Source organism: Chiloscyllium plagiosum, chromosome 1 (genome assembly GCF_004010195.1).
Source record: "Chiloscyllium plagiosum isolate BGI_BamShark_2017 chromosome 1, ASM401019v2, whole genome shotgun sequence".
Taxonomy (NCBI): Eukaryota; Metazoa; Chordata; class Chondrichthyes; order Orectolobiformes; family Hemiscylliidae; genus Chiloscyllium; species Chiloscyllium plagiosum.
Window position 1 is genome coordinate 76,603,204 of NC_057710.1, and position 27,988 is coordinate 76,631,191.

The window sequence follows — 27,988 nt, forward strand, 5'->3', positions numbered from 1 at the left end:
ATTCAGATAAATGTGAGGTGCTGCATTTTGGGAAAACAAATCTTAGCAGGACTTATACACTTAATGGTAAGGCCCTAGGGAGTGTTGCTGAACAAAGAGACCTTGGAGTGCAGGTTCATAGCTCCTTGAAAGTGCAGTCGCAGGTAGATAGGATAGTGAAGAAGGCATTTGGTATGCTTTCTTTTATTGGTCAGAGTATTGAGTACAGGAGTTGAGAGGTCATGTTGCAGCTGTACAGGCCACTGTTGGAATATTGCGTGTAATTCTGGTCTCCTTCCAATCAGAAAGATGTTGTGAAACTTGAAAGGGTTCAGAAAAGATTTACAAGGATGCTGCCAGTGTTGGAGGATTTGAGCTATAGGGAGAGAGTGAACAGGCTGGGGCTGTATTCCCTGGAGGGTCGGAGGCTGAGGGGTGACCTTATAGAGGTTTACAAAATTATGAGGGGCATGGATAGGATAAATAGATAAATTATTTTCCCTGGGGTGGGGGAGTCCAGAACTAGAGAGCATAGGTTTATGGTGAGAGGGGAAAGATATCAAAGGGACTTAAGGGGCAACATTTTCACGCAGAAGGTGGTACGTTTATGGAATGAGCTGCTAGAGGAAGTGGTGGAGGCTGGTACAATTGTAACATTTAAAAGGATTTGGATGGGTATATGAACAGGAAGGGTTTGGAGGGATATGGGCCGGGTGCTGGCAGGTGGGACTAGATTGGGTTGGGATATCTGGTTGGCATGGATGGGTTGGACCGAAGGGTCTGTTTCCATGCTGTACATCTCTATGACTCTATGACTGAATTAGATTGATTTCGCTTCTGCTCTCGGTCTGGAATTTACTGCAATAATTACATTGTTTTCAAGCTACAAATTAGACCATGGAGTTCTTGATCCTCAACTCGCAAATGCATGCTAACATTGGCTGCATAATGTGCTTACCTATATTGTAGTCAGTGTCCAAACTGCATCCAAGTTAGTCATAGAGCTGTATAGCCTATGGTCCATCTCATCCATGCCAACCAGATATCCTAAATTAATCTCATCCAGATTTGGTCCAAATCCTTCTAAACTCTTCCCATTCATATAACCATCCAGATATCTTTTAAATATTGTAATCGTACCAGCCTCCACCACCTCCTCTGGCAGCTTATTCCACACAACCTCTGTGTGAAAGAAATGCCCTTTAGATCCCTTTTAAATCTTTCCCCTTTCATGTTAAACCTATGCCCTCTAGTTTTTAGATTCACCCTATCCATGGCCCTCATGATTTTATTAATCTCTATAAGGTCACCCCTCAGCCTCCGATGCTCCAGGGAAAACTGCCCCAGCCTATTCAGCCTCTCGCTGTAGCTCAAAACCTCTAACCCTGGTAACATCCTTGTAGATATTTTCTGAACCCTTTCAAGTTTCTCAACATCTTTCCCATAGCATGCAGACCAGAATTGAACGCAGTATTCCAAAAGTGACCTAACCAATGTACAGCCACAACATGACCTCCCAACGCCTATACTCACTACACTGACCAATAAAAGAAAGGTGATAGGGATCATGTCCCTTTTTATGAATTCAGGCAAGCAGTCATTTCAAATATTTATTCAAATTTTCCCCTAACCACATGCAGTTAATACTTAAAATACTATGTACTAACTATGTATTCATAATAATTATTTCACTGCTTAGAATACCTGTAACATCTGGGTGACATGGTGGCTCAGTGGTTAGCACTGCTGCCTCACAGTACCAGGGACCTGGGTTTGATTCCAGCTTCAGGTGACTTTGCAGAGTTTGAACATTCTCCCCTGTGTCTACATGGGTTTGCTCTGGTTTCCTCCCACAATCCAAAGATGTGCAGATTAGGTGGATTGGTCATTTTAAATTGCCCATAGTGTTCAGGGATGTGTAGGTAAGGTGCATTAGTCAAGGGTAAATGTAGAGGAAGGGGTCTGGATAGGTTACTCTTCAGAGGGTCAGTATGGACTTGTTGGGACAAATGGCCTGTTTCTACACTGTAAGGATTCTATGAATACTATTGGCAGATTTTCATTAAAGATACTTAGATAATAAAAATCTGGAATTCAAAGTCTAATGATGACAATCATTGTCAAATGTCAGAAAAACCTAAGTGATTCACTGATGTCCTTTAGGGAAGGATACTACCATCCTTATCTGGTCTGACCAACAACAATGTGGTTGACTCTTGATTGCCCTCTGCACAATTAGGGATGGATAGTCAAGATGGTGGCAAAGTAGGACACTTCAACTGGGGCTCCTCTGCTCCTTGTATCTATTTTCCATATTCCTCTTCTTTTCCCCTTTCTCCCCTCCTGGTGTTCACTCATGAGGTAGAGTGAGCTGGAGGCATAGAGCATAGCAGACTGGAGGCCCAAGCGGAGTGGGAACGGCCATGGGCTGGAGGGGCAAGAGGAATGGGGTCGGCCATGGGCTGGAGGCCTAAGCGGAGTGGGAACGGCCATGGGTTGGAGGCCTGAGCAATGTGAGGATGGTTGTTGAACTGGGGACCAGTGTGAGTGGTCAGCAGCTCGTGTGCCCGGGCAGACCACATGTGGAAGCCCCCTGCACTGACCTACTGAAAGTCTGCAGTGCCTACCTTCTTAACTTTATTCTCATTTTTCTAAGTTATACTATGAACAATGTCAGTAATGTAACTTTGCTTTCCTTTTTTTCCCTTTATTTCTGTATTTTGTGTATAAGATTTATTCCTAGGTACTTTGTATCTACGACAGCACCATATGGGGTGACATTGTAAACTTTTCACTGTACTCCTGTACTTCTGTACTTGAGTATACATAAAGATTATTCTAACTGATTCTGACAGTACATGCTGGCCTGGCCAGCACTGTCCTCATCTCATGAATTTCTTTTTTAAAAATTCAATCTGTGGATTCAATCGTTTATTCTCATTTTTGTCCATTAACCTTACGAAGTAAAATGGCAAACGACAGTAAGAGAAATGACTCTACATACATAATAAAAGTGGGTCAGTGGTTAGCACTGCTGCCTCACAGCACTAGGGTCCCAGGTTCAATGTCAGCCTCGGGTGACTGTCTGTGTGGAGTTTGCACATTCTCCCTGTGTCTGCGTGGGCTTGCTCCGGGTGCTCCAGTTTCCTCCCACAGTCCAAAGATGTGCAGGTCAAGTGAATTGGCCATACTAAATTGTCCATAGTGTTAGGTGCATCAGTCAGAGGGAAAGGGGTCTGGATGGGTTGCTCTTCGGAAGGTCAGTGTGGACTTGTTGGGCTGAAGGGCCTGTTTCCACATTGTAGGGAATCTAATCTAATCTAAATAAAAATACAAACCTCAATAGGAACCAACTCTGACAGTGGAATCTTGTTAGAGATACAAAATGCTGTATTTTGTTATATAGAATTCAAGAACACAAATGCAGATGTTTCTCCAATTCTCACCTATAATTATTTAAGTGCAACCATGAGGACTTTCACAAAACAAATTCGTAAACCTATGTCCATATAACAAATTCGTAAACCTATGTCCACAAGATGAGCTAAAAACTTACTGTTGTTACAGTGTGACATTTTAATGTTATAAAGCATTTTTTCTTTTCTCATTCACAGGATGAAAGTGTCACTAGCTAGGCAGCATTAATTACCGATCACTAATTGCCCAGAAGGCAGCTTAAGAGTCAACCACATTGCTGTGGGTCTGGAGTCACACGTAGGTCAGACCAAGTAAGGATGGCAGTTTCCTTCCAAGCAGACATAAGTGAATTAGATGGGATACTTACTGAATTCAAATTACACCATCTGCTGTGATGGGATTTGAACCCCACTCTCAGAATATTATCTGGGTTAACAATCCAATGACAATACCACCTTCCTCACAAAAAAAATCAATTTGCCTTGTAAAACTTAAAAGTTAACTAGAACTTCACCATTTGGCTGACACTGAGAGCTGTAAATAACTTTATAAAATTTAGCCCTTCCATAGATATGGGCGATGTATTGAGTGATTGTTTAGAGCTCATACACACGCCGATGCTTCATTGCAACTCAGCAGCAACATTGTTTAACATATGAGTGACATTCTCAGACTGACTAATGCTGTTCTGGAATCCACCAGAATCATTGTGTCATGGTCTAAATGTCAACAGCAATTTAACTAGGTTTAATTCAGCAAAATGGATTCGGGGGTTGGCAGTGGAGGCATGGACAGAGCTCTTACCAGCTTTCAGCAAAGTGACATAAAAAATCCTAAGAAATTATGGGACACACAATTGATGCCACATCATTCATACCATAAGGACCCAAATATTTCCAGTAAAGTTCAGTCATTATTTAGTTCCATATGAATCCCGTTCAATTTCTTTTCGCTGTTGCTTCCAGTTTTTTAAAATTTGTTCATGGGATGTAGCATTGCTGGCTGGCTAGCATTATTGCCTGTCCCATGTTGCACTTCAAAGCCTTGGGATTCTCCTTAATGCTGTTTGCTAACAACTTTTCATGACCCCTTTTAGCCCCTCAAATTCCTTGTTTAAGCTCTTTCCTACTTTCCTTATATACTTCGTGGTAGTGAGTTCTCTTCTTGAACTTGTATGTAGACCCACAATACCATTAGAAGAGAATTCCAGGATTTTTGACCCAGCAACAGTGAAGCAACAGTGATATATTTCCAAGTCAGGATGGCATGTGGCTTGGAGGGGATCTTGCAGGTGGTGGTGTTCCCATGTATCTGCTGCCCAGATCCTTCTAGATGGAAATGGTTGTAGGTTTGAAAGGTGCTCTCTAAGGATCTTTGCTAAATTTCCATGTTCTTCCTTGTTTAAAAGGGGACGTGGCAGAACTCCTATCATCTTAATACATAACATAAATTCAGAAGGGCCAATTAAACCATGGACAATGTAAATAAAGCTTAGGGATGAATTTCCCCAAAACTAGGCTAAGTGCCAATTCTGGGGCATTTCATGCAAAGTTGCATTCCATGAGGTCTGGTGAGTTTTCTCATGCAGGTCTCTACTGCTTTTTAATTACTCATTCCATCCTCATTGGTCCTGCTCTCATGCAGTCTTGTGGTTAGCAGGATCAGGAGTGCTCACTGTGGCTGTGATTTTATGGTATCCATGTCACTGGCATCAATTTAAACACCAGCATGGCACCATTTTGAATGCAGCAAGCTAGGGTCTGCAGCACAACTCCAAACAACATGACTGAGAAATGCAAGCTGGCACCTGCTTAGCAGGTGGAACCTGGAGATCTTGGTTGAGAGGAGGCTGTCCTCTTTACCCAAGATTGCCACAGGAGACCACGATCCAGTCACTGCCAACCTGGTCCAAAGTAGCTGTCTGGGTCAGTGCAGAATCCATTGTCCAGAGAAACACGATGCAATGCAACAAGAAGATTAATGACCTTCCACGTTCTGCAAGGCTAAATGAAACCATTTTATCTCTGCTATGTCATATGTACTCAAACTCTGCTACTGCACCCACCTCCAACCAGATTCATGATCTATCACACTACAATCACATACAGCATCTTCCCTCAATGGTTCTCACGCACCCTATCCTTCCAAACTATCAACCCTGCCCTCTGCATGTGACGGACACCTCATAAAGTGTTGAGATTGAGAACAGACCAGTCACCTGACTAATGACGGTTCACCTTGACTGGACTACAGACTACTGCTTTTAAACTATTTGGTTAAAGTATATTCAGTGTGCTTGCCATATATGATACTGCTACATTCTGAAGGTGTGACATTTACATGGCACAGTGCTAGACTCCATCTTGTCTGTCCCTTTGATTGTTCAATGCTGGTGAGCATGTCAAGCTGCCTGGCTTTCTGACTGTGTCGAAAGGTAAGGCAAGGCAGAGATGCTCTGAACGTCAGATAAGCACAGAATGGGTGAGCATTAAGAAAGCAAGCTAACAGTCCTCAGATGCATTCTGTTTTGGTGCATGGCATGGATGCCTGTCCCTGTGTGCAAAGCATCCTGGCAACAGAATTACTGTAAGGCAACTATAACTCCAAGATGCAGTATTGAAGAGGTGAACTATATCAAAGGTTCTTCCAAGATGTGCAATGATGATAGGGCGAGGCTGGTACCTTGCCAACATCAGCTTCCTTGGATAGAGGGTACAGACGGTAGCTGCCCAAGCAGTGTGCCCCAAGGTATTCGGGAATACTTGCCAACATGAAGCCCCAGAGAAGATGCTGGCAAGTTGCAGCTGCCAGGTAACAGCTTTGACTTTTATATCAGGATTTGGTGCCATTTAGTTTCTCACTGGTTGCATGGGAGAACAACAATTTGTATGTAATACAAAACAAGATTAGGTGACAATCAGATAATAATATATGCAAATAGGACCTTGCTATTTTCGAGCAAGATTCTCTGCCAGCCACTAAAACTTTGAGAGAAAAGTCTGATTGCTTCTCTCAGTGTTGAGAATCTCACATTTCACTCATTTTTCTCCAAACTTTTGAGCTATCGCCCACAATGTTCAAATGCTGGGTAAATTCCGCCCTTACTTTCTAATGACAACACAGAAACACACATAGGATTCTGATCATCTCTGGGATCGAGAATATACTCAGGAGGCATCGAGGACATGAGCCTCACAAGAGGGGATCAGATTAGCAATTGTAATTCCATAGGGTTTGATTCTCAATTCAGACAAACAAGCTTAAATCATTATCTTGAATGTCACTCTAACTCAGGCCTCTCCCAGGTCTGAGGAAGTGAGGACTGCAGATGCTGGAGCTGAGAGCTGAAGAGTATGGTGCTGGAAAAGCACAGCTGGTCAGGCAGCATCTGAGGAGCAAGAGAGTTGGTGTTTCAGGATGAAGAACTTATGGTTGAGACGTCAACTCTCCTGCGCCTCAGATGCTGCCTGACTGGCTGCACTTTTCCAGCACCACACTCTTCGACTCTCCCAGGACTGAGTCTATCTCTGTAAGAACATGAGATAGCATGACTGAGGAAAGAATTTTAGGGCATCTGAGCACCTCACTTCCACAGATCTAAACACAAAAGGAAATGACTGTGGACATTGGAAATCTGAAATAAAAGCAGTATGTTCTGGATACAATCAGTAAGATGAACAGCATCTATGAAGACAGAAACAAAATTATGACCTTGCATCAAAATTGGAAGAAGTTAGAGGTCTAGCAGTTTGTAAGCCAGCACAGAGCCAAGGATTATGCCTGACCTGCTTAGTGTTTCCAGAATTTTCTGTTCCACCCTAGCACAAAGCTTTCTCTTTGTTCTTTCCTCCCACCCCATTCTCAGGCTCAAAGATGTTGCCTGATCTGTTGAATGTTTGCAGATTCTCTATTTTTATCCCACAGATCTTCTTTATTTAATATTATGCCATGGATTCAACCCAATTCAATGCTTGTGATAAGTTCCTGCAAAATTTGTTAGGTAATAATCGTAATTAATGTATTAAACATCTAAGTTCCTAACAAAAGTTAATCAAGTCTTATTAAATGTAAGCGGCTTAGCAGACATCCAAAGCTCTGGAAAAAATAACTTAAAATCATCTGGGAAAGGGAGGAAAAACTGGCAGCCCACTCTTGTATGCCTCCTCCTGGTGACTCAACCAAGGCGTGGCAAGACGGGAGGGTGGAAAACTGTGCAGGAGGACTGGAATCTTTGCCACATGGTTTAACATCAGTTTACAGTGCTGAGTCAACGAGGAGTCTTGAGACTTCTGTGGGGTGAACAGGCTTCTAACCAATGGAGCAGACCATGGGAACCAAACTACTAAAATAAGTGAAGTAAAATAAAATTAAGCATAGGAAAGTAAATTGTAATGATGTCAGAATCACATTAAAGAATTGAAATGACAGTTAAAGTACAAATGAACATTTCTGGACTGTCTGTTTGGCTATGTGCATGTGAACATGTGTTCAAAAGAATTTTTGTGAAGATTTAGTGCTTTAGATATGATCAGGAAGAAATTTATTTGTATGAATGAAATAAAGACCAATGGAAAAGATAATGTCCTACTCTAATCATACTCTTGAACAACATGCAACTTGATATTGGGTCAGATTATTTTCTAGGCTTTTGTGATGGCCATTTAAGCATTAAGAGTTTTCTGTAGAGGGTGAATGAATGAGATTTTAGTTAGGCCACATTTGGAATATTGTATGCAGTTCTGGTTGCTAGACTATAGGAAGGAAATAGATGCCTTGGAGAGGATGCAAAAGAGGTTTGCCAGGCTGTTGCCTGGTTTGTGCATAGAATCCCTACAGTGTGGAAACAGGCCATTAGGCCCAACAAGTCCACACCAACCGTCCAAAGAGTAACCCACCCAGACACATTCCCCTACTCTACATTTATCCCTGACTGATACATCTAACCCATACATGTCTGAATACTAAGGACAAGTTAGCATGGCTAATTCATCTAACCTGCACATTGTTGAATTGTGGGAGGAAACCAGAGCACCCAAAGGAAATCCATGCAGACACAGGAGAATGTGCACACTCCATACAGACAGTCACCCAAGACTGGAATTGAACCCAGGTCCCTGGTGCCATGAGGCAGCAGTGCTAACCACTGAGCCACTGAATCACTGTACCACTCCCACGTATGTTAGCAGTAAAGAGAGCTTGGATTGCTAGAGAGTTGGAGGCTGAGGGGTGACATAATATAAGTGTATAACATTATGAGACACATGGAGTCTTTTTCCCAGGGTGGAAATGTCAAATACTAGGGGACGTAGATTTAAGGTGAGAGGGGAAATACTTAAAGGAGCTGTGTGAGGAAAGGTTTTTACACTGAAGGTGATAGGTGCCTGGAACACACTGCCACGGGAGGTGGTCAAAGCAGATACAATAGCAAAGTTTAAGAACTAATTAGACAGACAAATGACAAGGCAGGAAATACAGGGACATGTACCATGTGCAGACAGATGGGATTAGGTTTGATTGGCATTACGGTTGACACCGACATGGTAGGCTGAATGGCCTCTTTCTGAGTTATTACTTTTCTATGATTCCTTGGTGCTATTTGTATGAAACCTGAAGGATTTGTACTTCTAACCAGTTCCACAGTATTGTGTCCTTACTGGGTGAGGTAAGTGGGCTAACATTAATTTTATTAACGTGGACAAGCAATTTGTGGTGGATCGGCAGGCACCAACAGTACATCCAAATAATATGTATCAGATCCACTTATGATCTGGATTCAGGCCAACCAGCTTCTGTGTATAATGTCCATTTCAGGCTTGTAAATCAACTTAGAATGATTGCTGACTGTCCTACTGCATGTAAGTTATTTCATTTCTGTGAAGATATGATATTGATTTTTGGGCATTGTACAATTCTAAAACTGCAGGTGATGAAGGCTCAATAATTGTCACTATATTTTAGTGGCAATTTCAAAACACTGTTGAGTCTGGAGATTCCTGACTCTGCTACAGGTCTGTCCAATCACAGTACCCTGAACATCATCACCTGGGAAGCAGAAAGCAACAGACACACACAATTCCCTTACACATTGGCAATCAAAAGGCAGTGAGTCAGAATGGAATAATGTATAGTCAGATAAAAAATCTGGAGTTTTGCTCAAGTACTGTGGGTGTCAGGAAAATGTTTTGCACAACGATTCCCTTGGAGATTAGTATGCGGGGTAAAGTCAGTAAGAGGACACATTGTACATAATCTGTGCCAGGGAAGAATTTGATAGGACGGGTGACATTTTATTATTCCATTTTTAATGTTCATATTCTGCTCTCTGTCTTTCTCGAAGGATTCTTGGCTGAAGAGGAACACTTGGCTGTTTAAATCTCAACCAGGTTTTACACCACAACACTTCACAGAACCTGGGAGCAGAATGTAAATTGCAGCAACCCTTGTCATCTCTCACAGTCAGCTAGGAGTAATAATTTATGTGGATGTTTAGAAGACCCACTTCAGTTCCCAAGGGATTCGATCCAGTTGTTTTAGAAGCTGTGTAGCCCCCTACTCCTCAACACTCACACCTCTCTACACACAGATGGCCATTCATGTCAATCCTTGTTCCCTATCCAGCAATATCCATACATTTCCTTGGCTACTCATCCTAACACATATAATGGAGGCAAGGGAGGAAATGTCAGGGTCCTGGCAGAAATTGTCAAATCCTCTCTGGCCATTGGCAAGGTGCCAGAAGACTGGAAAGCTGTTAACGTTGACCCATACAATCATACACTGTAGAAACAGGTCCTATGGCCCATCATGTCTATGCTGACCAACAAATACCAAACTATACTAGTGTGCTTCCAATAAAACCTGTTGGACTATAACCTGGTGTTGTGTGATTTTTAACTTTGTACACCCCAGTCCAACACCGGCATCTCCAAATCATGTATACGAATCTCATTTACCTGCACTTAGTTCATACCCTGCTCGGCCCAAACATTTTAAGTGCTCATCCAGATGCTTCTTAAATATTGCCAGGATATCTGCCTCCACCACCCTCTCAGGCAGCATGTTCCACATATCCACCACACTTTGCATAAAAACATTTTTTTCAGATGTTAAACCACTTACTATTCATTTAAACATATTCCCTCTGGTCATAGGCACGTCTGCCATGTGGATGAGATTCTCACAATCTACTCGGTGCCTGTCTGCCATAATTTTGTACACCTCAATGAGAGCCCCCCTCAGTCTCCTCTGCTCCATGGAAAACAAACCCAGCCTATCCAGCCTTCATAACTGAGACTATTCATCCCAGGCAACATCCTGGTGAATCTCCCCACCTGTTTGAACTGCATACCATATTCCATCTGATGCCCAACCAATGTTTCATAAAACTGCAACAAGACTTCTTTGCTCCTATATTCTATACTACAGCTAGGATGGCAAGCAGCCTGCTTGCCTTCTTCACCATCTCGTCTATCTGCTTATACCTTCAGGAATCTATGGACTTGTACACAAAAATCCATTTGTCTCTCAGTACTTCCCAGGGACCTACCATTCATTGTGTATATTCTTCCCTTGTTAGACTTCCCAAAATATATCATTTCACATTTGTCAGGATTAAATTCCATCTGCCATTGCTCTACCCAATTTACCAGCTGACCAATATGACGCTGTTGCCTGAGACCATTCTCCTCACTATCAAGAGCCCAATCATTTTTTTATGTCATCTGCAAACTTACCAATAATACTTTCTACAATCTCATTAGTAAAAAATGAAAAAAGGAATAGACCAATCAAATACTGTGTCGAAGAGTGTGGTGCTGGAAAAGTACAGCTGGTCAGGCAGCATCCAAGGAGCAGGAGAATCAACGTTTCAAGCATATGCTCTTCAATGTTTCAAGCATAATTGATGAAGAGCTTATGCTTGGAACCTTGATTCTCCTGCTCCTCTGATGCTGCCTGACCGGCTGTGCTTTTCCATCACCACACTCTTTGACTCTGATTTCCGGCATCTGCAGCGCTCACTTTCTCCCAATCAAACACCAGCCACTCAGTCTAACCTCAATGTGGGGAGGTTGTTAGAAGCTATCTGAGGGACAGAATATATCTGCATTTGGAGAGACATGATTCATCATGGATAGTTAATGTAGAGTTGTTCAGGACAGGTTGTGTTTGACAAATTTGGTCAATTTTTTGAGTGTTGATGAGGGTAATGCATTTTTTTAGATTAGATTAGATTACTTACAATCTGGAAACAGGCCCTTCAGCCCAACTAGTCCACACCAACCCTCCGAAGAGCAACCCACCCAGACCCATTCCCCTACATTTACCCCTTCACCTAACATGAGGGGCAATTTAGCTTGGCCAATTCACCTAACCTGCACATTTTTGGAATGTGGGAGGAAACCCACACAGACATGGGGAGAACGTGAAAACTCCACACAGACAGTTGCCTGAAGCAGGAACTGAACCCGGGTCTCTGGTGCTGTGAGGCAGCAGTGCTATCCACTGTGCCACTGTGCCGCCCACATGGACTTTAGCAAAGCTTTTAATTAGGTCCCTCATGGCATACTGGTCAAGAAAGTAAGAGCTATGGTATCCAAGGTAAAGTAGCATATTGGATCCAAAATTGGATGACAGGCAGGAAGCACGGGCTGATGGTACAGGCATGTTTCTGTGACTAGATGTATGTTCTGTTTGCAGTGGGTGCTGTGGTCCTTGCTGTTTGAGGTGAACATTAATGTAGGAGGCCTGATCAAAAAATTGCAGATTGCACAAAAGCTGGTCAAATGAGAAATCCTGGGGAGGGAAGCCATAAATTGCAGGAAATTATCAATGGTCTGGTCAGCTGGGTGGAACAGTCAATTCTGGGAATTCAACCTGGAAAAGTGTGAGCACATACACTTTAGTTGGACTAACAAGGCAAGAGATTACTGTATAAAGATAAAGTCACTATAGCAGGCTCTCATTAGAGAGAGAGAAAAACTACCAGTGGTAGCTTAACTTGAGGGTTATCATACCTCAAGTGAGGGGGACAGGTTGAAAAGGACAGTCTTTCATGGTAACCTCAGCACATTATTAGTGGTAGGACCCTGGAAAGTACGAAAGATCAATAGGACCTTGGTGTGGATATCCACAGATCCAGGACAGTAGAAAAGCAGGTAGTTAAGATGGTTAAGAAGATGCCTGGTCTTTATTAGCCAAGGCATAGAAAGCAAAAGCGAGGAAGCTATGTTGAAACTGTGCAAAGCACTTGTTAGACGACAAAAGGAGTACTGAATGCAGTTCTGGTCACCATATTGGATACGATCACACTAGAGAGGATGCAGAAGCGATTCTGCAGGATGTTATGTAGGTTGGAGAGTCTGGGTTTTGTACAAAGATTGGCTGGGGTTCATTTCCTAGAAGCAGTGAAGGTTGAGAGGGGACCTGATTCAGGTGTCTCACATTATAAGGTGGATAAGAAATCACTTTTTCTATCAGTAGAGGACCTAATAATTCGAGACTATAGATTTAAACTAAGAGGAGAGTTGAGGAGAATGTGTTTCACTTACAGTGTGATAAGACTCTACAGCTAACTGACTGAAAGGGTGTTTGACTCAAAAAAATCTTGTAATATTTAAGTACGATTTAGATATTTGATTTGATTTGATTTATTATTGTCAAATATACCAAGTTACAGTGAAAAGTGTTATTTTGCATGCAGTAAAAGCAGATCAACAAAGTGCATCAGGATAATAGAACAATTAAGAATAAAATGACAGGGCTGCAGAGAAGGTGCACAAGGAGTGGGGTGAACATTAAATTTAAAATTTGAGAGGTCTATTTAGAAGTCCAATAAAAGCAGGGAAAAAGTGTTCTTGAATTTATTTGTACATGTATACAAACTTATATATCTTCTGCCCAACCAAAGAGGATGGAAGAGAATATAACCAGTGTAGGAGAGATTTTTGATTATGTTGGTTGCTTTCCTGGAAGTAACTGGAAGTATAGTTTGAGTCTATACATTGGATGGAAGGCTGGTTTGCATGATGGACTGGGCTGCGTTCATGACTCTCTGTAGTTTCTTGCAGTCTTGGGAAGACAGCATCCAGATAGAAGGCTTTCTATGATGCATTTGTAAAACTTGGTAAGAGTCCTTGTAGACATGCAGAATTTCCTTAGTCTCCTGTAAAACTAGAGACGTAGTTGTACTTTATTGACCATTACGTTGACATGGGTGAACCAGGACAGATTGTTGGTGATCATCACTCCCTGGAACTTGACACTCTCGACCATCTCCACCTCAGCACCATGTTGCAGACAGGGGTATGTCCCCCACTCTGCTTCCTGATGTCAAAGACTAGCTCTTTCATTTTGTTGACATTGGTGGTCAGGTTGTTGTCTTTCGACCATGCCACTAAGTACTCTCTCTTTATCCTGTCTTGTTGTTGTTTGATATCCACCCTAAAATAGTCATGTCATCAGCAAACGTGTAAATGGATTTGGGACAGAATTTTGCCACATAGCTGTGTGTGTGTAAGGAGTATATGAGGAGTATGAGGAGTAAAGAGTGTATAAGGAGTACTTAATAGCATTGTCATAGTCTCCTGGGCTAAGAACCAAAAGCCACAAAATGGGATTAGTGTCGACAATTCTTTGTTTATTGGCATTGACATGATGGGCCAAATAGCCTCCTTCAATGCTTTAAATGTTTCTGAGTCTCTGCCCTCCACCAACTGACCATGTACCCTCATCATTGATATTGTTCCTCCACAGTCAACTCATGGACAACCCTGTTGTGTTAATGTCACATTGAAACTCAGCCAAATATTCATAATATTACAATCATAGTCTTGGGAAATGTCAACAAGAAATCCCTCAAAAATGCATAAATAAATGGTAATTTTTTTTTTCCAACTTAGATTGGACAACCTGCCAATCTAAACAATCCAACAGTTTTTTTTTGTTAACTCACTGTCAGTTTCAGTCTGTTTTTGTCACATTTAAAGAACTGGGGACTACAAATCTTCAGATTGTAACATTTATACAGACTTTAACTGCCCTCCAAGATCATATATGGATTAAGGCCTTCAGAACAGTCAAAATGGGGTCTGTTTAAACTTAGCACTGAGTTAAATAGCTAGGCTCAGTTTGCATTTCCTACCTGTTTGAATCATGCCCTACCTCCTTCTCCTTGCAGACAATCACTGAATCTGTTCAGTGTAAATATGCCATTCACACATTTTTAAGGGTTCAACACGGTTTTCCAAACTCTGGGAAAATCCAGTCCAGATGTAGAGTAAATATATTTAACTTTACTTCATAAATGCAGTCTGTGGATAAAATTGTGACCATTGCTTTGAAAATTCAAATCATGAGCACATGGATGCTTGGACATGAAATAAGAATGTAGAGGCCTTAAGATTATTATCTCAGCTTTCTGAAAAAGTGATGGAAAGGTTTGATTTCTTTGCCTGATGTGATCTCTGAGTAAATAATGGATTATTTTCTTTGTTGTTTTTATCTGAAGGTATTCAGGGAAGGAAATTTATACAACTAGATAATTCCCCTCCCACTTTCAATGGTAAGAAATTAGGGTTAAACATATTCACAATAGAGATTGTAGAATCCAATAGATTAAAAAGATAGTTATTAAACTGACAATATTTAAGGGAATTAGGAAGTTCATTTCCCCACATGCTGCATGATAAAACCAATGAGACTGCACGAGATGACGGTGGAATGTGGGAATATCATAGAGTAATAGGCTTGCTTCTTCCCTTTAAGAGTCATACATGGATAGATTATGGTCTGGTTTTTAGATTTTTTAAATTGACAATAAACCAATAAGTGTAAATCTTTTAGAAACATAGAAAATAGGAACAGGAGTAAGATATTCAGTCCTTTGAGTCTGCTCCACCATTCAATGTAATCATTACAGTGTGAAAACAGGCCCTTCAGCCCAACAGGTCCACACCTACCCTCTGAAGAGTAGCCCACCCAGACCCATTTCCCTACTCTATATTTACCCCTGACTAATACACCTAACACAATAGGTAATAACCACATCTTTGGATTAGACTAGATTCCCTACAGTGTGGAAACAGGCCCTTCGGCCCAACCAGTCCACACCGACCCTCCGAAGAGTAACCTATTCAGACCCATTTCCCTCTGACTAACGCACCTAACATCATGGGCAATTTAGTATGGCCAATTCACCTGACCTGCACATCTTTGGACTGTGGGAAGAAACCGGAGCACCCAGAGGAAACCCACGCAGACACGGGGAGAATGTGCAAACTCCACATAGACAGTCGCCCAAGGCTGGAATTGAACCCGAGACCCTGACGCTGTGAGGCAGCAGTGCTAACCACTGAGCCACAGTGCTGGATTGTGGGAGGAAACCCACACAGACATGGGGAGAATGTGCAGGCTCCACACAGTCACCCAAGCTGGGAATTGAACCAGGTCCCTGACTCTGTAAGGCAACAGTGCTAAACACTGAGCCACAATGCCACGCTTAACAAATTCTTTGGATTGTGGGAGGAAACCCACAGAGATACAGGGAGAATGTGCAAACTCCACACAATAACATTTAAGCAGAATAGGAAATTTAGCTATGAAGGCAGGAAGCTTGATATGGAAAATTTGTAAAGTTGACCAATCAATCTTCTTTGAAGGATCTCAGCCACTATACTTTTGTTCTTGGGAAGTTTGGACAGGTTGCAGCTTGGTCTATCACCTTGGGAGGGAGATCGAGGTAACCATTGAGGTGGGTGAGCATTGAGGCTGATTGCTCAGAAGGTCCATCTCAATTCTCTGAGGCTTTGGATAAAAGAAATAAATGTACCCTTAATAAGTCTGATACAAAAATAATTGAGAAGGCAAGTGGTGAGGATGACATAAACAGTCTACACAGGAGTATAGACAAGTTAAGTAAGTGAATAAAAGCTTGACAGTGGGAATATATTGTTTTAAAATCTGAGGTTATGCAATTTTGTAGGAAGAATACAGTAACTGAATATTAATTAAATGGAGAAAAATGTAGAAAGGCAAAGATCTCTACAGGGATTTGGGAATCCACAAACATGAGTCCCAAAAAAGGTACCATCCAAGTTCAGTGGGTAATAGGGAAGGCAAATGGAATGTTATTTCAAAGGGAATGGAGAGTAAAAGGGAATAAAATGAAGGAGATTTTGTTAAAATATGCAAGGCATTAGTCAGACCACAGCTGGAATATTTTAAAGAGTTTTGGGCCCCTTATCTAAGGAAATATATATGCTGGTATTGGAGGCAGTCCAGAGAAGGTTCACTGGGCCGTTACCAGGTATGGAGGGACAGTCTTATGAGGAGAGTTTGACTAGGTTCAGCCTATAGTCATTGAAATATAGAAGAATGATGGGCAACTGATTGAAATGTACAAGACTCTTTGGGGACTGTCAGGGTAGATGTGAAAAGTTGTTTCCCCTTGAGGAGGGGAGTCTAGGCCCTGAGGCATAATCTCAGAATAAAGGTTGCACATTTAAGACAGAAGTGAGAGGAATTCCTTCTCTGAGAGTGTTGTGAAACAGCGGAATTCTTTACCAGAGAGGGCTGTCAAGGCTGAGTCATTAAGTATATTCAGGGCTGGGACAGGTAGATTTTAATCATTTAAATTATCAAGGGTTATGGGGAAAAGGAAGGAAAGTGCAGTTGAGGATTATCAAATTAGCCTTGATATCACTGAATAGCAGAACAGACTCGATGGGCTCAATGACCTCCTTTTCCTCCTCTGTCCGACGGTCTTATGATCATGCATTAAGAATCCCATAAATCTTATCTTTCTAAACAATGTTAACTCCTTTTCTAAAATTTACAAGGAATACTTATAGCAATGCAGTTATTCTTCTGATATTGGCTGATGCGTGATGTGTTGCATCATTGCAACTGTGCACAATGTAGTCAAATGACAAGATATATATTACATCTAGTATCCTTCCATAAGAAGGAATTCCTAGTTGCATAGAATCATAGAATATTAAAACACAGGAGACCATTTGGCTATGAGTCTGCACCACAAATTTATCTACATCAATAGGAAAAGTGAACACTGAAGACCAGTCACTCACCAATGTTCTTAACAGTCAGTCATAAATGCTACTGGCAGAAGTCAAAACAATAATAAACTGTATGGGAAAAGGCAGCTGACCGCAGGGAGGGGAGAAGAGGAGAAGGAGTGGGTAGGGAATGGTGTGTGCCATGAAACAATAAGCTTAAGTGTTAATATATTTTTAAAAACTTTCTCTCTTTTTAAAGGCATGATTGTATTTACAGCTACTGTACTATAGACAGGAGGCACAACAGGGGGAAATATCACTTAATTGACATTTATAGTTAGCATTCGTAAACTAATATCACCTCAAGTTACTAAGAATTACATTTCGGTGAATTTGGCAAAGAAATACAAAGAATTCATTTTAAAATTGGGGGAATGGGGATTACTTTTAATTCACTCACTTGTGACCAATCTCATGTGCAATTGTGAATGCTGAACCCAAGCCAATATCTTCATTGATGCTGCAGCTTCGCTCAGGCTCGCACATTCCAGCCACTGAGGCCAAGCCTGAATAAATACAGGGAGACACAAAGGGTCAAGCCAAGGTGTTTCAGTCTTGTTATAAAGGCTTAGGCTTTTTTAAATACATATAAAATCTATGTACACAGAAGGAATAATTGGCACAAGGTTAAGTTTATAGTCATTTGCGTATTCACTGGAGGGAATTGCACTTTACAGGCCAGACATTAATTTTTTTTTTGAGCCGCAGCCAGCACTGGAAAACGTCTAGACTAGAGGTTAGATTTATAAATTTACTTCTGGTAACTTGGGACCACCTGAAACTTGAGCCTGAAGAGGGAACTAAAACCAACATTCTTATTTTTTTTTCTATTCTTACCTAGCGAGAAGTAAAATGCATTTTTTGTCAAGCTATTTTCTTTTGGAATAGCGATTTGTTTATAGTGCAGCAAATTGTTGAAATAGGTAATTGTTATCTTTACACATTTGAATTTGTCACATGTAGCAGTCTTATAAATAGAAGAGAAAATAATTCTGAAATAGCTCAGAACTGCTGTGAGGAATTTATCTTTCAGTATTTTAAGCAATAAATTATGCATAAGAAAATATTTAAATATTCAATGAAAAATAGAATTTCAGACCCATAAGGTGCCTTTTAAAACAATGTATAATCTGCAGCCATCCCTTTAAGCCTTATAGGAGTCTGCTTATGAGCAGACTGTACACTTTGAAAGCATCAGTCAGCAGGTTTTGATTGGTTTAGTGTAATTTCTAGCATTGGTAAATGTGACAGACTGTGGGTAAAATTATACTCAAATCACATGGGAAATGCTACATAATGTTTGTACTGGAGCAAGTTACAACTGAATCAAGAATCCACAATACGTGAAAAGTCCAGGTACACAATTTAACTGATACTCTCATAAAGCAAGTCAAGTATATGGGGCACATCATATACACCCAAATGTAAATGTGTTTTTGTTTTTGTGTGCTTTTCAGCAAAATAGAAATGGAAAAAGTGCTGCAAAATTCAACGTATCAGTAAGATTTGCTATTGCCAATCATGATAGTATACAGTAAATAACAGGTGACAGAAATGCATAATTGTAACAAAATAGTAATACAAGATAGATTTGCTAGTGGACTTTGAGATACAAAGTTAGTTATCACATATATTAGTTATATTTGCATGATGTTTCTAGTTGAGGAAAATACACAGTAGGTTTATTGTTTAATTGAAACCTGTTGCTGAGAAAGGAAAAGTGAACAATGCTTCACCTAATTTAAACATAAAGTAATTCTAAAAGATGATTTAAAATAATCTAAAATAAACCATCTTTAAGAAAAAAAACAACTAGCATCAAAAATAGCAGGTTAATGGATCAATAAAAACAATTGGGATACAATACTAATTGCATAAGTAAAAACTTACCTAGGGTTCCACAGGGCTTGTTTTTATAGGTGCAGATGTCATATCTGAGGAGAGAAATTACGAAGAATTCAGTAGCATATAAAATATTGTTTTGTTTTATAAATCTAGTCCATTAACAAAGCATAGTTAACACTTGTAGACGATGATTGGTGAAATTATATGTTGCCAGCTCGTACTGGCGTTTTCAGCACTATAGTGAAGATGATGTGAACAGCACGCTTACAGGATTTGGCTTCGAGCCAATGGGACATCTGCCAGTTTAAAAAGTTAAACTTGATCCTTGTAGTCATAAGCTTCAATGAAAAGAAAATGGTTTGAGGTAAAGAGACGCAATATGTCTGGAGACACAGTCACAGTAAATGGTTGGTTCTGGGGCCTTTTGTTAAAAAAAAGGAAAGAAAATTCTAATTGTGAATAGATGATGGACTTTCAAGATGGTGAGATTAATGTACATTTTCTAAAGCAAAATATTAATGGTGAAGTAAACATGCATCACATTTAATTTAATAATCGAATACTTCCCTAACAGGTCTTCTTCATATTTTGACTCGAAAACATCTTCCCTGAGCCAAATAGATAAGTGTAGTGAAACCCCTTTAACACATTTTGAGGGGCAATAAGATAATGACATTAGGGTGTTGCTTTCATTACTCTCTTTAATGTAACATGTAAAAATTGTACCTTTCCCAAGCAGCATCAGACCTTTTCTGCAAAGCATTAAAGCAATGAGCACAATCAACATATTTTCAAAGCCTTATTTATAGATGTGGATAATCTTCAAGCTGAAAAGGCCAGTATAGCAAAAGTTTGGTTCATAAGTATATGAATGAACCAACTTGCAGCCCTACAAAGAAAGATGGATCTTACAGACATTTTAGGACAATATAGGTTCTATAGTACTATGGAAGTAAATGTGTGCATAAGGGGAGGGGGCAGGGAGGGAATAATGTTAACAATATAAGGTAGACTGAAGATTATATTATATAATAGCCTCTTTGGCATCTGCAAGCAGCAGTTTTGAATAGTGTGTTGTCTCCTAGGTGCCATTAAGAGAATTTAGAAAAATGGAAAATTATTCCGAAAATGTTAGGTGATCATGCAGGAATCATGATTTATGTGCATTCAGTGACCTAAGAAAGATCAAGCTGTAAATCTTATAAAGCACTTTGAGGAGTTAAGCATTAGATTAAAACACAGGGCTTCAAAGAAAGTAATCACACAATTTCTCCCACAGTTCCACATCTGACCAGTTTGGAAATGGTATACGAGATAGATATATCAACACATCGCTACAAACATTAAAAAGCACTTTGGATCTTGAGGATATTAAATCAAAATTTGGGAAGGGGGAAGCTGACTAAATATCAACTAAATACTTGTTCAGGTTATTGTATACCGGAAGAAAAATAAACAGTCAAACAGATTTAAATCAAAAAGATCGAAGATACTACAATTCAAGAATGGAATCTAAATGATGATGCATTAAACAAATAACAAAGAAGTGTGGAAGTTGGAAATTTATTAAAGTTTGAGCTGAGGAGGAATTTAATGGGAAAGGAGAGTAGAAAGTAGGGAAACTGAAGAGAGGTAACCATACGGAAAGGTTCGGCATGGACAGGTGAAAATCTGGCAAGGGTGAAGAAGGAGCTGATAAAACGCATTAACCTGAATTATAATGGGCTAAAGCTTACAACTTTTGGCTCATTGCAAGATGTGTTAAGTTTAGAGGGTTTTTTTCCATGAGGCCTTACACATTTTCTTGCCATATCTTACCAAACTCACCTCAATAACAAACTATCCTATGTTTTATTCCTACCTTACCATGTACCATTCCCAGAACAATTCGCCTCTTAGCAGATATACACCTAAAGGCTGCTGTCTCTTGCACCTGCATCATCTTTGAGAGGCCATTATGCACATGGACAAGAGTTGGCAATCGGCCATTACCCTTCGCCAGTATCATGACACAGCAGTCATACTGCCCATGGCTGTCATTCCCTCACACAGACAACCCCATTCTCTCACTCTAACCACCACACCATTACTTTACCTGTCTGCAACTACATCCCATCTAAACATTTTCTCCATGTCACCACTCCCATGCCCCAATTGCCCACTTCAGACCCGCAGCTTGTCATTGTCAGCGGGGGGGGCATCACAGACAGAAATCAGACAATTCCAAACATTAGTTTTTATCTACAGATAGCAAATATAACCATGTAGAAAATAGAAACAGGAATAAACCATTTGCCTCTTTGAGCCTGCTCAAACATTTAATATGAATCTGGCTTATCATCCAACTTAGTATCCCATCCCACTCTCTTCCCATACGTTTGATCCCTTTAGCCATTAGAACTATGTCCTTGAAAACATTCCCTGTATTGGCCACAAAATGCATTCTGTGACAGAGAATTCCACAAGCTCACCACTCCCTGGGTGATGAACCTTCCTCGTCTCAGTCCTAAATGGCCGACACAGTGTACTTAGGTAGTGAGTCCTGATTCTGAATCCCTGATCACCAGGAACATCCATCCAGCATTTACTCTGTTTAGTGCTGATGCATTTGTGGGTCACGTATCACTCCCTGGAAGGTGTTAATCACATTAAAGATCAACATGGCTGTGCCATTTACAGCCACAGGGAGAGGATGGCCTCCAACTCCTACTGCCATCAAGTCCTGCTCCATCTTTTGGTATAGTACGGTTTCAACATCCTGGGATATTCAAAGCCTGTGTCAGCATTGTCCCTCACCTGGGATTGCTGGTCCTCCTGCATTTGCTTTAACCTTCTTAGAAAGGCAATAACAGTGACCAATAAGCAACCAGTAGCTGGACACTGGACTCTCAATGGAAGTAACCAGTGTTGGGAACACAAGTGTGAAAGAGGCTCTTAGATCTCTAAAGAGTCATCAGTGGTAGACACTGCAGTTGGGGGCTGAGCACACCCCTTCAGAGAGTGAGATATTCTGCACCCCGATAACGAGCGCCATGTCTCTATCATCCATTCAGCCTCAATGTGTTCACCAACTTGGTGAAGACGCCATGCTGGATGAGAGACCAACACTTTCAATCAAAAGGAAGTGCCTCATGTACTGTGAACCCCTTCTATTCCCAGATCCATATCAATCATTGAACTACTCACAGATTCGGTACAGACCATGGTTAAATTACACAGATGATGAAGCAGTTGCGTGAGCTTCCCACAACATCCTTGGAAGATGGACAATTAATAGTCCTGTAATATATGGAAAATCAGGAACCATAGTGACCCCATATGTAGGAAGTGTGTTCAGCTGCAGCTTCTGATTGACTGCATGGAGCAGCTGGACCTGTGAATGAACTTCCAATGGAGCATCCATGGGGCTGAGATTGTCATGGATGGCACATTTAGTGAGTTAATCATAGCACAAGTAAAGGCTACACAGATAGAAAAGAGTTGGGTGACTACCAAGATGAGTAACAAATGGGCAGGCCGTGCAGAAGTCCCCTGTGGCCATTCCCCTCTCACACAGGCAGACCATGTTGGATACTGATGGGCTGAAAATGTGTTGCGGAAAAGCGCAGCAGGTCAGGCAGCATCCAAGGAGCAGGAGAATCGACGTTTCAGGCATGAGCCCTTCTTCAGGAATGAGGAGACTGTGCCAAGCAGGCTAAGATAAAAGGTAGGGAGGAGGATTTGGGGGAGGGGCGTTGGAAATGCGATAGGTGGAAGGAGGTTAAGGTGAGGGTGATAGGCCGGAGTGGGGGTGGGGGCGGAGAGGTCAGGAAGAAGATTGCAGGTTAGGAAGGTGATGCTGAGTTCGAGGGTTGGGACTGAGCCACGGGGTGGTTGGGTTGGTTGGTCCAGGTGTCCGAGAGGCGTTCTCTGAAACGTTCCGCAACACATGTTCAGCTCTGATCTCCAGCATCTGCAGTCCTCACTTTCTCCTAGATACTGATGGGGGCAATGTAGTTTATATTGATTTCTCAACATTTTTGAGAAATTCAGCCTATCCCACCAAAGTCAAACCATCGATGTGAATTTGAAATTCTGAGGCAGGAACCAAGCGATCTTCTTGAGAATTTCTCACCAAGAGTGAGAACTGTAGCCAGCAAGTGTAAATTCAAGAAAAGGATGAAATGTGTTAGACAAGCTCATTGTGGGGCTCGGCATGTCCTGCTGTACAAAAGAAGTCTAATTGAGATATTAGTATATCACAGGCTGTTGACACCACCAGTGCACATGAGGCATGAATTAACAAATGAAGATACTGACAATCCAAAATTCTAGTCTTAGCTTTTGATTAAGTTGAGAGAGTTAGCAAGATTAATGCAATAAGACAGCAACAAAAGAACACATACGAGATGGAGTGAAACTGGTGCAAGAGCTGTGACCATAAAATGTCCCACATAAAGTAGATTCTCAGGTAGATAGGATAGTGAGGAAGGCGTTTGGTATGCTTTCCTTTATTGGTCAGAGTGTTGAGTATCGGAGTTGAGAGATTATGTTGTGGCCGTACAGGATGTTGGTTAGGCTGCTTTTGGAATACATCCTATTGGAAGGATGTCATGAAACCTGAAAGGGTTCAGAAAAGATTTACAAGGATGTTGCAGGGTTGGAGGATTTGAGCTCTAGGGAGAGGCTGAATAGGCTGGGGATATTTTCCCCTGAGTGTTGGAGGCTAAGGGGTGACTTTATAGAGGTTTATAAAATGATGAAGGGTGTGGATAGGGTAAATAGTCCAGAACTAGAGGGCATAAGTTTAAGGTGAGAGGGGAAAGATATAAAAGAGACCTAAGGGGCAACTTGTTCACACAGAGTTGTGTGTATGGAATGAGCTGTCAGAGGAAGTGGTGGAGGCTGGTACAATCGCACCATTTAAAAGGTACCTGGATGGGTATAGGAATAGGAAGGGTTTGGAGGGATATGGGCTTGGTGCTAGCAAGTGGGACTAGATTAGGTTGGGATATCTGGTCGGCATGGACGGGTTGGACCGAAGGGTCTGTTTCCGTGCTGTACATCCCTATGATCTATGATCTATACAGATCAAGAGCTTGTAGAAAGCCCAATCATTGACAAAAGATGTGCAGAACAAAAAAAAATGAGAAGGAAAGTAAATGAAAACATTCATACCCTGGGACACGACAATGATTTAGAGGAACAGTAGACAAAGAGGTCATATGACTGCATGAAATGTCTCAATGAGAAAAGAAATGCATAATATTATTCATATCAGAAATAAGCCTACAACAATAAATCTGATGCTGAAGGTTGATACTGCAGCATAGGTTACATCAGTCTACTCAGACTATACCAGAGATCTTTTCAGAAAACTTGGAAGTAAATGGTTGACCAAAGAACGAGACTCAAAACCCAAGTAATATCATCCCCCTGATGGCAATGAAATTGAAATCAACACGATTCAAAAAGGAAAAGACATTGGCTACATAATCAACACTACTGGAATAGAAAGTGTTGCTATCCTGAGATTGAATATCTGCAAAGAGTTACACCTTCTCTCAATAAATCTCAATCGCCTGCAGACTTTAGAGCCAAAGTACTTATACACTAGTCCAGTTAAGTTTCTGGTCAATGGTAACCTTCAGGACATTGCTAGTGGGGGATTCAGTGACAATTACACCATTGAATGTCAAGGGTTGATAGTTAATCCTCTCTTTTGGGAGACTGTTGTTGACTGATATATGTGGAGTGTGTATATGACTTGCCACTTGTCAGCACAAATGAGCACTGTCCAGGCCTTGATGCATTTGGAAACTGACTGCTTCAGTACCTGAGGAGTTGCAAATAGTGCTGAACATTATGTAATCATCAGAAAACATCCCCATTTCTGACCTTATGATGGAGGAAAGATCGTTGATGAAGCAACTGAAGATGGTTGAGGCTAGAACACTGCCCTGGGGAATCTCCTGCAGAGATAACTGACCTCCAACAACCATAACCATCTCCTTTTCTGCCAGGTATAAAGACAACAAGTGGAGCACGTACAGGGTAGATCTTGATATTTAGCTTTGACATGGTCAATCTAGCAGTCAGAACCATGCGTGGCTTTTGTAAAACCCATATCCTGCCTGTCCCTCAGTGTGGTGATGATACAATTGATTATGCCTGGAACATGAGTGAATACTTTGTGATTTGTTGAGATTGAGGAAGTTGGAAAGCTGTGTTGGTATTTAAGAACTCATGCTCAACACACATTTTGAACAAGACGAGATCACTGCTGTTACAATTGCCAAGTCCAATTTTCCAATGACTCATTCCCATGGCGGGTGACCAGCACTAATATTTGCATTGCAGCCACCAAGAATGATTACAAACAAATGAAAACAGAAATAGAAATTGCTGGAGAAACTCAGCAGGTTTAGCAGCATCTGTGGAGAGTGAACAAAGTTAAGGTTTCAAATCGTGTGACTCATCTTCAGAACTTAGATTGTCTGACATTGGCACAGCAGCAAACAAGGAACAGACGCCTTTGCCATTGAATTTACCTTGACTTCAACAAGGCTACAGCCATGGTAGGGGCACACACAATTTTGCAAGTCGCTGGCCATGTAGGGGGTGTTTAAACATAATCAGATGATTATTAACACCTTGGAAAACCAAGTCAACTTACTGATGACATACGTCATGATAATAAGGCCCAGACCACCTTTGTGCTTTCCTATTCCATGTCCACTCCAAAAGAATATGTAACCTTCATTGATTTCCTTCAACTCTTGATCTTCAGGTTGGCCTGTTTCACTGAGAGGAGCAATCAGGGATTTGTACTTAGCCAGCTCTCTAACCACAAGAGCAGATGTCCTCAGGTCTGTTGCTTACGGTGTATCTATCATGGTACATCAGTCCCATACATTGATGGTGAGCGGTATGACCTATACTTCCTTTTTCAAAATTAACTCACTGATGCATTGATGGAATTTCTAACAGCTGCAGCTGACAGGACAGGGAGGTGAAAAAAACAATATTTAGAGCTCCTTTTCCCCATCATAGCAAGGAGATAATCAGATTCAATTATCCAGAAGACTGTTGAATTCCAATTCTGATCCCTCTTCATGAGCCACTAGTGCAGTTTTGCTGCAGCTACATGTCTCAGTGAATTCACATCTGCTGCTACGTCACTCGCATTTCGTCCCAAAACTTGTAATGGATGATGGACAACTGACCGTAAAGAAAATGAACATGGCATCTGCGTTCATTAGAACAGCTAACATCATCACCCTCACTCTCTTGTTCTGTCTTATTGGTCCAGTGGCAGCTATATTTTGCAAGACTCAGTATCTTATTGAACTAACATAAGGCATAAAAAAGCAACCTTGTGTCGAACCAAAATAAGTTAATGCCTCTAAAGTAAAAAAGAACGGGAAAAATGTATTTTAAAACTAACTTTAATTGATTGTATACTTCTTTGTGAGCAAATAAGTCATCAGAAAAATCTATCCTGAGATTACTATTTGCTATAGGAGGTATTGATCCTAGAATGCCAATTATCTATCAGGCTCCAATTTCCCTTCTGTCTTTTAAATGTGCTAATATATGCAAAGTGAACAGATTAGTGACACACACTTCATGATGTTCCTGAAGCCAAGTTTTTTTCGGTGCACATCTAATGCAAAATAAAGGCAGCAGACTGTCAAAGACTTAAGTTAATATCCTTCAATTTTGATCTCATGTTGTATTCTATACTGAACACCAGAACACCACCGAGGTGCAGGGAGCCATTCAAGTGCCAGAAGAGAAATGTTGTTGTAATTGGGGATACTATAGTTCCAGGTACAGACACTATGCTCTGTGACCGGGATCGAGAGTCCCGAAGGTTGGGTGCCTGCCTGGTGCTGGAGTTCGGGATTTCTCATCTGGGCTGCATAGGAACTTGGAGTGGGAGGATAAAGATCCAGTGGCTATGGCCTATGTAGGTACCAATTACATAGATAAAACTAGGGCAGAGGTTCTGCTAAGGAGTATGAACAGCTAGGAGCTAAATTAAAGAAAACAGAACCAAAACGGTACTAATCTCTGGATTACTACCTGAGCCACAAGCTAATTGGCGCTGGGTCAGTAAGATTAAGCAGGTAAGTGCGTGGCTCAAAAATTGGTGTGGGAGAAATGGGTTTCAATTCATTGGACATTGGATGAGTACTGGGGAAGAAGGGACCTGTTCCGATGGGTGGCCTTCATCTGAACTGTGCTGGGACCAGAGTCCTAGTGAATCACATAACTAGGGCTGTAGACAGGGCATTAAACTGAATGGGGTGGAGTGGGGGGCAGTTGCAGGGAATATTAGTAAAACCAAATTAAAGGATGAGGTAGTAGTGCAGACCTCAGGAGAGGTTATTAAAATCTCCAGCATAGTTACAAATAGAACAGAGTCTATGGAAAGGATTAGCAATCAGGCTTCAAACACACTGGACAAATGAGTGACAATGAGAAGAGGGACAGTTAATACAGGACTGAAAGAGTTATATCTGAATGCACGCAGCGTAAGGAATAAGGTAAATGAGCTTGTAGTGCAGATCAAAACTGGCAGGTAGGATGTGGTGGGCATCACGGAGGCGTGGCTGCAAGGAGATCAGGTTCAAAGATATACATCCTATTGAAAAGATAGGCAGGTGGGCAGTGGGGGTGGGGTTGCCTTA

The 27,988-nt window shown here is 41.2% G+C and overlaps 1 protein-coding gene across 1 annotated transcript in view; it reads right to left on the reverse strand.

Moving 5' to 3' along the window:
- adamts6 (ADAM metallopeptidase with thrombospondin type 1 motif, 6) overlaps positions 1–27,988 on the reverse strand; it is a 301,285-nt gene that overhangs the window by 154,999 nt on the left and 118,298 nt on the right. The window contains exons 9-10 of the mRNA XM_043689575.1: positions 19,359–19,402; positions 17,869–17,974 (exon numbers count right to left, since the gene is read on the reverse strand). Coding sequence (XP_043545510.1) covers positions 17,869–17,974; positions 19,359–19,402 — 150 coding nt within the window. The remainder of the gene's footprint in view (positions 1–17,868; positions 17,975–19,358; positions 19,403–27,988) is intronic.